The following is a 14,614-nucleotide window of genomic DNA, read 5'->3' as shown; positions in this document are numbered from 1 at the left end:
ATTGCTGGATCATATGGTAACTATTTTTTAATTTTTTGAGGAACTTCCATATATTTTCAATGGTGGCTGTGCCAATTTACATTCCCATCAACAGTGCACAAGGGTTCACTTCTCTCCACATCCTTGCCAGCTCTTATCTATTGTCTTTTTTTAAATAGCCATTCTAACAGGTGTGAAGTGGTATCTCATTATGGTTTTCATTTGCATTTCCCTGATGATTAGTAATATTGAGCATCTTTTCATATATCTGTTGGCCATTTGTATGTGTTCTTCAGAAAAATGTGTATTCAGATCCTTCACCCGTTTTTTTATTAAATTGTTTGTTTTCTTGTTATGGAGTTGTAGGTGTTCCTTATGTATTTTCGATATTAACCCCTTATTGGATATAGGGTTCACAAATACTTTTTCCTGTTTCATAGGTTGTCTTTTCATTTTGTTGGTAGTTTCCTTTGCTATGTAGTAACTTTCTGGTTTACGTAGTCCCACTTGTTTATTTTTGCTTTTGTTGCCTGTGCTTTCAGTGTCCTACCCCAGAAATAATTGCCTAGACCAAAGTCAGCGACTAGTTTTGTCTACTTTGAATTATTTGTAAATTGAATCATACGGTATATATTCCTCTGTGCTGACTTTAGCTCAATGTTATATTTATGTGATGCATTCATGTCTTTCTGTGTAGTGGTAGCTTGTTCATTTTCTCTCTTCTATGCTACTCCTTTGTGTAAATATGTCACATAAATAAATCTGCCATAGTCAGTACTGATTTGCATTCCTTTAGCAATAGTGAATTCCCTATCTTCACCAGCACTTGGCACTACCACTCTTTTCAGCTGGTGTTATGGGTGTGTAGTCTTATCTCATTGTGGTTTTAATTTGCAGTTACATAATCTTTACTGATAGCATCTTTCATATGCTAATTAGTCAATTAAATATCCTCTTTTACAAAGTGCTTGTTCAGGACTTTTTCCCAAGACTTTTAAAAAAAGTTATCTGCCTTTTTTACTGTTGTATAAGAGGTTTTTTTAAGAAAAGATTTTATTTTTTTATTTGACACGAAGAGAGAGCACAAGCAGAGGGAGTGGCAGACAGAGGGAGAGGGAGAAGCAGGCTCCCTGCAGAACAGAGGGAGCCTGATACGGGGTTCAATCCCAGGACTCTGGGATCATGACCTGAGCTGAAGGCAGTCACTTAACCAACTGAGCCACCCAGGCACCCTGTATAAGAGTTTTAAAATGTAAACTGCATATAAGTCTTTTGTTGAGTGTATGCGATGCAAATATCTTCTACTCTTTGCTATTGGGGGCTTTTAAAAATGGGGCTAAGAGTTCAGTGTGTAGAAAATAGTCATGAGCCCTGCTTGGCTTTCAAGAAAGTGGACATTTGAAGATAAGTCAAAAGAAGAGGACCCTGGATCTTGTTCTCTTTAAGTCTACTGTAGCTTTGTTGAAGTAGGATTCCAAGAGCAGCTGGGTATGCTTCATATGCTTGATATAATCAATCATTTTTTATTTGGCTATTCTCTCACGTGCTGAAAGAGAGTCATTAATCATTGATATTCCAGTAGAGTGTATCAACATAATGATGTAGTACTGTATGATTAGGTTAAGAGATATTTGAAGAACGACCATAGCTGTGCACTGTGCTGGAGGCACAAAGATGTCTATGGCAGCGCCCCTTAATTTGGTAAGCTTTTAGGGCACTGTTAGGATGCTTTTGTATCTCTTCTCTTGTTTGATCACATGAGGGTAGGGTGATGGCCAGAGTGGTGAAATAGAAAAATGTATTCTCCTGCTCCTCAAACCTTTGATTTTCAGTTAGTCATTGCCCTAAATCTATGAGATCTTTATTCCCAAGAAATGCCTTGGTCTCATCCTGATAACCCTGCTAATTAACATCTTGTGAAATTCTCGTTCTCAAAATGACAAATTTAAATAAAACACGTGGTGGGTGCCTGGGTGGCTCGGTTGGTTAAGCACCTGACTCTCGTGATCTCAGGGTGCTGAGACTGAGCCTCTTGCGTGGCTCCATGCTCAGCACAGAGTCTTCTTGGGATTATCCCTCTCCCTCTGCCCCTCCCTGCCCCCCGCTCACTTTCTGTCTCTCAAATAAGTGAATAAATAATCTTTTAAAATAAATAAATTAAAAAACATGCAGAAATGACTTAGTTATATTTTTAGGAAACTACAAGGAAAAAAAGACCATAAAATAGAGATACTTTGCCCCCTGCTATCCATTAACACCCCTTAAATAATCGATATTAGTCAACTGAAATCATACCAAATTTATTAAGGGTAAAACTGACGGTGTGATATTACCCTTAAACATTGAAGAGCTATAACAGTAGGTAGGATGTACTTCCTGCCTCAAAGAACTTCTGAGACAGTGGTAGTGATAGTAGTGTGCATATGTGTGTGGAAGAAAAGTGTTAAGGATGTGATAACATCCGCAATGACAACATGAACGTGAAGACCTATACCAAGTGAGAGGAAACATAGTAGCAGGAAGGGTTACTTTGGATTGTTTGTAATGATGAGGAAGGGTTATATTGATTAAGATAATGGAACTGCTACTACAATACAATATTCTCAGACATCAAAAGTTAAAAACAGGGGTGCCTGGGTGGCTTAGTCCGTTAAGCCTTTGGCTCAGGTCATGATCTTAGGGTCCTGGGATCAGGTCCACATCGGGTTCCCCCTGACTTGTGGGGAGTCTTCCTCTCCCTTTCTCTCTGCCTGCCACTCCCCCTGCTTGTGCTCTCTCTCTCTGTGTCAAATAAATAAATAAAATCTTTTTTAAAAACCTCTTACACATCAGTAAAAAAGGCAGATAAACTTTTTTTTTTAAATTCTTGGGCAAAAGTCTTCAACAGGCACTTTCTGAAAGAGGATATTCAATTGACTAACTAATCGGGCTCCCTGCTCAGCGGGGAGTCTGCTTCTCCCTCTCCCTCTGTCACTCCCCCCACTTATGCTTTCTCTGTCTCAAATAAATAAATAAATAAATAATCTTTAAAAAAAAAAGTTAAAAACAAGTGTTCCTAATTGGTGGTTGATTCTGCTCCAAAAGGCAATTTAGAGACCTAGATTCTTCCATACGGTGGGTCTACCATCTTCAATGTATAGCTTCCAGGTTTGCTGGGCTTGTCTACTGTAAGCTGGCAGAAGGAGAAAGAACATGGAGGATGGGAAGTTTTAATAGCCAGGTCTGAAACGGGTATATGTCATTTCCACTCAAGTACCATTGGCTGGAACTCCACCATGTGGCCACAGCTAACTGGGGGGAGGTTGGGAAGTATAGTCCAGCTGTGTGTCCAGGAGAAGAGATGGGTTTATTGGTTACCTAGCAGCCTTTGCCACAGGCTTCATGGTGGCAGGGCATTTAAGATAGGTCTTGAAGCAACATGAAGGATTTCGACAGAGATTGGAAAGGATTAATCCAGGTAAAATGAAAAGCACGAAGAAGAACTCAAGAGTAGCCAACAACAGCAAAAATGAGAGCACATATTTGAAAAATAAGAGATGGTCCAGTTATTAGGAGCTTATAGTGACTTTCATGAGAGAAACTTTAGGAAGATAGGTTGAGGCTGTTTCCAACCTGAAGCCACATTTTTAGAGGCTTAAAAATGAACCACGAGAGACTATGTACTCTGGGAAACAAATTGAGGGCTTCAGAGGGGAGGGGGTGGGGGATGGGCTAGCCCAGTGATGAGTATTAAGAAGGGCACGTATTACATGGAGCACTGGGTGTTATACGCAAACAATCATGGAACACTACATCAAAAACTAAGGATGTACTGTAGGGTGACTAACATATCATAATAAAAAAAATGTAAAAAAAAAAAACCCCAAAAAACAAAAAAACAAAAAAAAAAATCACAGAAAAGGTTACATCCACCATAGTTCTTTTTGTTTCTTCTCCTCCTCCTCCTCCTCCTCCTCCTCCTTCTTCTTCTTCTTAAGATTTACTTATTTGAGACAGAGAGAGAGCATGTGCAAGGAGGGAGGAGGGGCAGAGGGAGAGGGAGAAATAATCTCAAGCAGACTCCATGCTGGGCGTGGAGCCCCCCACAGGGCTCAATCTCAGGACCCTGAGATCATGACTAGAGCCGAAGCCAAGCGGCAGAGATTTAACTGCACCACCCAGGCGCCCCTGTTTTGTTGTTTAAATACCAGAACTCAATTCCCATTTGCAGGAAAATTGTAGTTGGGCTGATTTTCTTTTTTTCTTCATACTCTGGTCCTTTCTAGGACGTGAACTCTATGTTCGTCTCCAACACATGGCGGCAGCGCTCATGAGGGGTGAAGACCCTCAGCACGAGCAGCTTCATTTTAAGTTTTCAGAAAATCTCTAGGGGGTCTCCTGCCAAAAACCAGTCTAGAGCATGATATCTGCTGAACGCTGTGTTTGGGATGGATCCCAAGTCCAGCAGAGGGAGGAGGGAGGGGAATTCCTTTCTGACTCTAGGGCACAATCAGCTAATGCTCAGGATCCCGGAATTTAATTACCCATATTGTTATCTTAGCTTGCATAGCTGCAACTGGGACTTACAGTTGTAGAAGTATCCGGTCCTTTAAAATCCAGCCTCAGCCCTCAGCCTGGTGACCTCCTGACAGTGATTAATTGGGAAGGGTGGGAGCAAGGGAAATCCTTTCTCCTCCCTTCAGATCTGCCAACTTGGCTTCCAACCTACAAGAATGTTTTAGCCAGAAAATATACATCCCCACACTCTCTGCCCTTTTTCTTACCCTTACATCTACTCCATGTTGCACATTCTATTTGGTAATCATATGCATTCATATTTGCTAAATTAATTTGACCTAGGCTTTACTATGTGCTGATTCTGGAAAGCTTCTGTGTGAATTATTCCTGCTTCCTTCAGCTTCTGACAATGAAATTAATGGCTGTGAAAATTTACATTTGATCTACAATTTGGGGAGGATTTATTTCATTGTTCCTACCAGGATATAAGTACGATTGAGTATCTTTCTTAGCCCATTAAAACAACAATAACAACAGAACCTTTGATGTAATACCCAAACATCTACAAAGTGCTTCTTTTCAAAGCAAACTTGAAAGGGATTTAGCATACAATTTTTCAAGATCCTGAACACATCAGTTATATTTGGATATTATGGAAAGGTGTTCACTTTCCTGTGGCAAGAGTTTCTAGATTTTTTTTTTCTTTAACTGGCCACAAAACAAACCTAAAGAAATCATTGTTACATTGTGTCCTTTGTCCTCTGTGCACCTTTCTTCCTCTTCTTCGCCAGGATGCCCTCACTGGTTCCTCTCCCTGGCCACCTCCAGCACTTATAGCCTTTGAAAAATTAAATCTTACTGGTGGTAGGCATTTGGTGTTTTTGCTTTTTGGTTGCCTGCATGTGGGGAAGCTGAGACTCTTCAGGTCAATGGTACAGTACCAGATCATTCCCCAACATACTCTGTGATCTACATACCTCTTAAAACATTTGGGCAGACAACATGGTATATTGGAATGGAACGTGAGCAGAAATTAAGCAGACTTGGGTCCAAATTCTCTCTTTGCCTCTTACCTCTGTGAAAGCTTAAACACAACACTTGACCTCTCTGATCCTCTCTGAGCCTGAATTGTGACAGCACTGATTAGTTTTAGCTGTTCTTGAAGTTTATCTAAGTGGAACAATACAGTCTATATTTTCTTGCTCCCAGTTGCTTTTACTTGATGTAATGTTTGTGAGACTCATGCAAGTTGTTGCATGTGGCAATAGTTTGTTCGATGAAATTCATGGTAGTGCATTTTATGTCACAAATCATCTGTCCATTCTACTCAGTAGACTTTTGGTTTGTTCAGTTCTTATGAATTGTGATTTTATGATCATTTTGGTAAAATCTTGTGTGTATATTCTGTTGGGTAATGTCACACACTGGGTTCCCCAGGTAGCAGCCCTGAGAGAGGTTTGCTTGCAAGAAGCTCATTCCTTTCTACCATCAACGCCAAAGCTGTCTTTAAGATCAGTACCTAAGAGGGAGCAAGGAAGGGGAATTGGAAACCATGAGAGAAGTTGGGACTGCACTGTAGTCACAGCAAAGGTCTCAGCCAAAGTATGGGGAGCTCTCGAGCTGAAATGGTCCCACAGAGTTGTGCCAAATAGCGGCAAGGAGGCTAGACCTTAATCAGACCGCATTTACCAGTCATTGAATATGGATTGACCCCGGAAAGGAAGCATGATTTTGAGTATAACATCTCTCTTTGGTAGAGAGTGGGGGCCACATCTGTGAGCTGTTAGCCATCAACATTTCTAGATGCTGGTAGAATGAGGGTTCCAATCCTGAAAGTCCTAGTGTGTGTGTGTGTGTGTGTGTGTGTGTGTGTGTGTGTGTGTGTGTTGGCAGTGAAGCAGAGCTATATACCACAGTGTCCACTACACATCATTAGTAATTTCTAGGAGTTGAATTGCTGGTTCGTAGGATATGTATATATTCATCTTTAGTAGATACTGTTAAACAATGTTCCAAAGTGTTTGTTTCCAAACTCCTTCTTAATTTAGATTCTGAGATCCCCAAGTGGGATCTTACCATGAAGATAAAGGAACCTTTATAGAAGGGAAACATAAATGTGAGACTATCTTATACATTAAGTTAATATTTTCTAGATTATGGGGAAAGCAAAACTGAGAACCACTGGAATAGACTCTTTATCATTTTCTCCTTATGGCTTAACATCCTGAAAAATGTCAACACTGTCCAGAATATTCTGAAATCTAGTTATGGAGTTAATAAATTCTATAGACTTCCTTCTGTGCTGAGAAAAGAAAGGAGAAGAGATATATGAATTGACTGTTGCCTTGAATTTAATTTTTCAGAGTGGCCAAATCAATGAAGGTCCCTGTATATGAGACCCCAGCGGGATGGAGATTCTTCTCCAATCTGATGGACTCAGGACGGTGCTCTCTGTGTGGAGAAGAGAGCTTTGGCACTGGTAGGTTTTGCTGGGGTGATGTCACTGGAGAGGGTGGCTGTGGCTGCAGCACTGCACTGTGTGACTCCAGTTTGGAGATCTGCGACCCCACTGTGAATCAAAGACCATGGGAAGAGATAATTAGAGGAAAAAAATCAGAGAAACCTGGTGGGATATGAGCTATGATACACTCATCTCTTCTGTCCACTTTTTTCTCTTTTTTTAAAAAAAAATCCACTTTTGGATCACATGGTAATTCTGTTTTTAAGTGTTTAATGAACCTCCACACTCTTCCATAGTGGTGGCACCAGTTTGCATTCCCAGGAACTGTGCCTGAGGGTCCCCCTTTCTCCACATCCTCACCAACACCTGCTGTTTCTTGTGTTCTTGATTTCAGCCATTCTGACAGGTGTAAGGTGACATCTCATTGTGGTTTGGGTTTCCATTCCCCTGATGATGAGTGATGTTGAGTATCCTTTCATGTGTCTGTTGGCCATCTGTGTCTTCTTTGGGAAAATGTCTATTCAGGTCATCTGCCCATTTTTAAATCAGATTGTTTGGGGTTTTTTGGTGTTGAGTTGCATAAGTTCTTTATATGTTTTGGATATTAACCCCTTATCAGGTATATTATTTGCAAATATCTTCTCCCATTCAGTAGGTTGCCTTTTTTGTTTTGTTGATGGTTGCCTTTCCTGTGCAAAAGCATTTTATTTTTATGTAGCCTCAGTAGCTTTCTTTTCCCTTGCATTAGGAGACATACCTAGAAAAATGTTTCTGTGGCCAATGTCAGAGACATTATTGACTGTTTTCTCTTCTAGGATTTTTATGCTTTCAGGTCTTACACTTAGGTCTCAAATCCATTTGGAATTTATTTTTGTGTATGGTGGGTATTTAAGAAGATGAAAACACTAATTGGAAAAGATATATGCACCTCTGTGTTCATTGCAGCATTATTTACAATAGCCAAGATATGGAAGCAACCTATGTGTCCATTGACAGAGGAATGGATAAGGGAAGATGTAGTGTGTGTGTGTGTGTGTGTGTGTGTGTGTGTGTGTGTGTGAGATGGAATATTACACAGCCATAAAAGGATGAGATTGTTCCATTTGCAACAACATAGATAGACCAAGAAAGTATGCCAAGTGAAATGTCAGACTGAGAAGCATAAATACTATATGATTTCATTCATATGTGGAATCTTAAACATAATTGCTTTTTGGCCTTTTGGCTAAGATCAAGTGTGGAATCTAAAAAACAAAACAAATGAATAAAAAACCAAAAAGCAAAATCACCAAGTGTCTTATCCATAGATGAATGGATAAAGAAAATGTGGTATATATGTGTGTGTGTGTGTATATATATATGCACACAGTGGAATATTACTCAGCCATAAAAAGAATGAGATCTTGCCATTTGCATCAACATGGATGGACTCAGAGGGTCCAAGTGAAATAGGTCAGTCAGAGAAAAACGAGTACTGTGTGATTTCACTTATATGTGGAATTTAAGAAACAAAACAAATGAATAAAGAAAAAAAGAAATAAACAGACAAACAGACTCTTAAATGCAAAGAGTAAACTGGTGGTTGTTAGAGGGGCAGGGGAGGTGGAGGGATGGGCAAAATAAGTGAAGGGGAGTGGGAGATCCAGGTTTCTAGTTATGGAATGAGTAAGTCATGGGGATGAAAAGCACAGCATAGGAAATATAGTCAATGGTATTGTGATAGTGTTCTACGGTGGCAGATGGTAGCTATGCTTGTGGTGAGCGCAGCATAATGTATAGAGAAGATGAATCACTCTGTTGTGTACCTGAAACTAATGTAACGTTGTGTGTCAACTGTACTCAAATAAAAAATATTCTAGAATTTCCATTTCTTTACAAAAGTTTCTAATATGGCAATTTTAAAAGTTTTATGAGAGTAGAGAGGATATCACTGAATCCCCATCTGCTTATCACCCAGTTTCAATCATCATCAACTCATGGCCGGTCTTGCTTTATCTCTACCTTCGTCTAAGAGGCGAGCTCTCCTCTCTGGTTCGTGTGACACAATCCCTGGCCCGAATCTTTAGTATAAAGGCTATTGAGAAAAAATATATAATTCCACAGTACCATTATCTCACCTAAAATGTTAAAAATTCATTTCTTTTTTTCAGTATTTTGAAGATGTTATTTCATTGTCTTCTGGCTTGCATACTTCCTAAGAAGGGTTCTTGTCTCAGTTTTTGTCTCTGTTCCTCTGTGTTTAAACTCTTCCCAACCCCTACCTCTTGCTGCCTTCAATATTTTCTTTTTATGTTTTGTTTCAACAGTTTAATTATAATATATCTAGGTGCTGGTTTTTGTCTTTAACCTTGCTTGGGGTTTTGGGGATTCTTGGATCTATTGCTTATCGGCTTTCATTAATTTTAGAAAATTCTCAGCCTTTATCTTTTTAAATATTTCTCCTTCCTGTTTCTCTCTCTTCTTCTTCTGGGGTTCTGATTACACATGTGTTAGATGATTTGTGACCATATGTTGTCTCAAAGCTCTTTACACATACTGTTTGGTTTTATTTACTTTTTTTTCTTTTGTGTTTCCATTAGGTAGTTTCTATTGTCATTATCTTTAAGTCATTGATTCTTTCCTTAGCTGTGTCTAATCTTTTGATGAGCCTAGGGAAGGAATTCTTCATTTCTGATACTGTTTTTTATTTCTAGCATTTCTCTTTGACTCTCATAATTCTCATCTCGGTGAGAAAATTCCCCATCTGTTTATATATGTTGCTTATCTTTTCGTTCATTCGATCATTTAACATATCAAACATAGTTATTCCAAGCTCCCTGTCTGTTATTTCTAATATCTAGTTTATCTCTGACTCTGGTTCTCTTGATTGCTTTATCTCTTGATAAAACAATGGTTTAGTCTTTCTTGCTTTTTGTGTATCTCATAATTTTTCATTGAATGCTAGACAGTATGTATATAAGAACAGTAGAGATTCAGGTAAGCAATATTTATTTATAGAAATGGACATACCACTTCTTTTATTTAAATTAATCTAGTCAGGAGTTGAGCTGGGTTTGGGTTTTATTGTTTCTATTATGATTTTTAGTGTTGCATAGGGTTCAAATTCTTCCAGAAGTGGGATGTTTTTACTGTGTGCCAAAAGCAAAGATGGAGTGCTGTAGGAGATTTTTCAGTGTTTCTGTTTAATTTGCAGCTTTCAATAATGACTGCATGTCTGTGATACAAGATAGACCTCTATCGTCAGGTGCTTGATGCTTCTCCAGTGGCAGCAGACCTCTGCTTAGTATTGGAAGTAAGATTCTGGGCCCAAAAAGGTTTCCTACCCTTTCCCAAGGACAGAGAGTTTTTCCTTCAATCCCTATTCCAGTAACAATGGATTTTTGCATGGGTTCTTGGGATGAGAAAGTTTGCAACTTGTATATCCAAAAGTGTAAACCTTTTGTTTCCTATGAAAGAAAGGTTTGGGGAACTGGAGGGGCTTCGTGCTAGTCTCTCAGCAGCTGATCATTGCCTGCCTGCCGGCACCACTGGGTCTCCCTCTCTGTTTCCAGTCTTTTCTGTGAGCACCCAGTGAAGGTTTCTGGGAAATAACTTGGAAATATGTCCCTTGTATCTGGGACTTCAAGCAATTTTAAGCCAACATGATGGGCTATACTTGGCCTTTAAGAATTTTTGAAACTCTTAAGTGACTCCTTAGTTTTCACTTGTATGGAAGCATCCTCTTTTTCTTGTGATCTGCCAAAGGGGAGATGGTTTTGTGTCCGATTGCTCCTTGAAGGAGCTTGTCACTTTTTGGAATTCACTTACTTTATCGCCTTATGCCCTCGTATTTCTAATGAGTTCAAGAAAAGTTATGATTTTATAGGTTTCCTGTCCTTTTCTTATTACTGGGGTAGGAGAGGCATTCTCTTATAGATTTTAACACCCTAAACAGAAAGGCAGAAGTGGAGTGCCAAAAGTAATTTCTTTATTATTATTATTATTATTATTATTATTATTATTATTATATGTTATGTTAGTCCCCGTACAGTAGTACATCATTAGTTTTTGATGTAGTGTTCCCTGATTCATTATTTTCGTATAACACCCAGTGCTCCATGCAATACATGACCTCCTTAATACCCATCAAAAGTAATTTCTTAATACTTTCTCCTATTCTCACCCCTTCCTTAATAGTTCATTTTTTTCAATTGGGATCCAAAACATCTTACTTTATAACTGGTTGATATCTCTTAAGTATCTTTCAATCTGCATATCTCCTTTCACGTGTTCTCTTTCTAATTTATTAATTGAAGAAACTGGGTCACATGTCCTATAGAGCTTTTAACAGCTTTGATTTTAATGTTTATATCCTCATTTTTCTTTCTAATTTCTTTGGTTCTTATATAAGGAGAGGCTATTGATTAATATGCCTTTTCTCTCCTTTGCAACCACCTTAGCACATTCTAGTATTAATTACAGCATTTTCTTTTCTAAAATGTCTATAATCTCTTATGATTTTTAAAAGGTATACAGTCATATAATCTGTGACTAAAAGATTTTTTATGTTTACTTTTTTAATATTTTTACCCTTTATGTCATATTCTTATTGCATTAGGTACAATCTTCAGAATTATATTAAATAATGTGATAATTCATGATTTTAATGGAAATGGATTTAACATTTTACCATCTGTTTTGGTGATTGCTTTTTAAAATTTTTAAAAAAGATTTTATTTATTCATTTGGGGGGGGCAAAGGAAAAGAGAGAGGGAATCTCAAGCTGTGTGCTGAGTGCAGAGCCCTATGTGGGGCTCGATCTCATGACCCTGAGATCATGACCTGAGTGGAAATCAAGAGTCAGGCACTCAACCGACTGAGCCACCCAGGCACTCTGGTGATTGCTTTTTAATGTTGGTAAAATCTCTATAAGGTCTATGTAGATATTTTTTTCCTATTTTCATTTTTATTAGAACCTTGTAGGAACAGCTGCTGGATTTATCAGGTGTCCTTTCAGAATCTAGTGATATACTAATACTTTTCTCTCCTTTATTATGAATGTCATAAAATATCATGATTGACTTGCTGATATCCAACCATCCTTGAATTCCTGAGAATAAGTCCTGTTTGGTCATGCTTAAACAGATTGCAGTAAAACCACTCGAACTGGTTATAACAACAGTATTTCAGGATATATTGGGATTCCTGAAGAAATTTTATTCTGAGGAATTTTCCCCTTACCTACTCTAGTGGCATTTCAGTTAATGGTCTGGGAGGGATAGTGTGCATTTTTGTTTCCTTGGGAAAGCAGAGAACATATCAAGATCTCTCAAGTGCTATTGTTTAGACTCAGAATGTATGGCTAGTAGTTGTGCTTATGTCAGTCTAAGCCATGATACCTTCTCCAATAATACAGTCTAGCAACTGGAATGGAAACTGGAAAGCCCAGGTTATCCCTCCCTCTCTCTTTGTCTTTATAAGCATTTATTGCGCACTCACAATATACCATATATTCACAGGCTTTAACATTGAAGGATAAAATATTACATGCATAAACTATATTATACCCTTAGTAAAAAATATGTGCTTACTTTAATTTAATAAACATTTATTCAGTACTTACAGAGTACCAGGCACTGTACTGCATGGCATTTAGAATACAAAATGCTTCTGACCATACCCTTAAGAAATACAAGATCTTTGGGTACATCATTAGAAAGATGCACAGATTCCTAGATGACTGTTCTGCAGCACAGAAACATTAAATTTCTATAATAGAGGAAGAGAAAAAATGCTGTGGGAGATGAGAAAATGCTTTGGGACTGGAGGTTCAAAGCAGACTTCAGGAAAGGGATGGAAGCTGGGCTGGTTCTTAAAGAATGGGAAGGATTTGTAGACATAGAGATGAAAGGACCAGGCCCTGCCAGATGGAGGGAGCAATGCCAAGAAAGAAATAGAGGTTGGAGAGCAGGGGACATGTGTTGCAAGTAGCCAGTTGTTCAGTTTGTTTAAAGCAGTGTTTTCCAAATATGAATCAAGACTCATTTGAGGTCAGGAGATTAATAAAATGTCATGACAGCTTTTGAAAAAAAAAATGAATAGACTAGAAACCTCTTAGAACGCATTGCGTTTAGTAAAGGTAAATATTATTCCAAGAAATATGTATATATAAATACACACATAAGTATCTATGTGTCTACTAAGTCTCCTTGTAAAGTGTGCTTACTGTGGATCATGGCCAAAAATGTCTGAAAAAGACTGGCTGTAGCGGAGGTCAGCACACTTTTTCTGTAAAGGACTGGATAGTAAATACTTAGGGTTTTGCAGACGGAGAGGACGCGTACTGTCTCTTTTGCACTCAGCTCTATGACTGTAGCACAAATGCAGCCATCGATCATACATCAGTGAATGAGAATGGCCGTGTTTCAGTAAAAATTTATTTACAAAAATAGGCCGAAGTCCGAATTTGGCCTGTGGGCCGAAGTTTACTAACCTCTGACATATAGAGTAGGGTAGAGGAGGGATTATCAAGAAGCAGTAACAGAAATATAAGTGAGGAAGGGACAATGTGTGAAGCCCTTCACCTGTCTGGCTTAGACATAGGTACATGTTTCAGCCGGAACTAGGGAGCCATGGTCTGTATCAGAGGGGGGTCTGTTTACAGACACCTTTCAGCAAACTTTGCTTTCAGTGATGCTGATTGCAACTTGCAGGCTGGCCTAGGAGGGAATTTTAAAAGTCTCTCACCATGATACTTGTTTATCATGTTCCTTTTAAGGAGCAGAGGACCCTTCCTCAGGTTCAGGTGACGTTTGCCTCTTGAGCCTGACTTGACAGAGAAAGCCCCTGAGCCCCAGAAGGAGTTGAGTGACTCACCCAGGGCTCCAGCGCTTGGAAAAGGTCCCCACTTGAATTACATTACAGTTGAACTAAATGACTGGTCTCCGGCCCTACACTGTGTGGTGTTTTCCTCTGTGCTAATCAGTCTTTCTGATGAAAGCAATGACTAATCCCTTCTTTCAGGCACCCAACAGTAGGGGACTGTTAGAAGGCGTGAGGAGCTGGACCACTCAGACTTCTAAGGTGAAAGTAGCTTCATTCTGCTGTTATGGGTTTTATTAATGCCAGTTCCTGAGTAGCCCTGAGCTGGTATGTCGGAATCACCTGGGAAACTGGCTAAAAATACATATATTGTATCCTACTCTTACCTGGAGTCTCTGGAAGGGTGGAGCCTGAGAATCTGCATTTTAAATAAGTATTATTGTATGATTTTTAAAAAAAGATTTATGTCTTTATTTGAGAGAGTGAGAGAGTGCAAGCAAATGTGGGAAGGGGCAGAGGGAGAGGGAGAGAGAAATTTTAGCAGACACCTCACTGAGTTTGGAGCCCAGTGCAGGGCTCGATCTCACGACCCTGAGATCACAACCCAAGCCAAAACCAAGAATTGGATACTCAACTGCCTGTGCCACCCAGCCCCCCGCCCCTTGTGTGATTTTGATGTGCAGCCAGGAGTAGGAAATACTGCTCTGGTGAAAACCAGTATTTTTTTTTCATCAGGATTGATAGAGAGAGTATCCTTGAGGTGCCACGGGGTATGGCCCAGGAAGTCTAGAGGCCCAGAAATGTGAGGCTGATGAGTACCTGTCAGTTACAACAAGCGTGATGGCCTCTCTGAGCCTCAGTTCCGATCTGTAAAAG

General features: G+C 39.2%; 1 protein-coding gene across 1 annotated transcript in view; it reads left to right on the top strand.

Annotated features, from left to right (window-relative positions):
* The window catches only part of PGM5 (phosphoglucomutase 5), a 182,568-nt gene that overhangs the window by 106,494 nt on the left and 61,460 nt on the right, over positions 1–14,614 (top strand). Inside the window, exon 7 of the mRNA XM_040620278.1 lies at positions 6,840–6,955. Within this exon, the coding sequence (XP_040476212.1) occupies positions 6,840–6,955 (116 nt within the window). The remainder of the gene's footprint in view (positions 1–6,839; positions 6,956–14,614) is intronic.

Source organism: Ursus maritimus, unplaced genomic scaffold, assembly GCF_017311325.1.
Source record: "Ursus maritimus isolate PB19 unplaced genomic scaffold, ASM1731132v1 scaffold_34, whole genome shotgun sequence".
NCBI lineage: Eukaryota > Metazoa > Chordata > Mammalia > Carnivora > Ursidae > Ursus > Ursus maritimus.
Note: the sequence above shows the minus strand (reverse complement) of the source record. Positions and strands in the feature narration are given on the sequence as shown.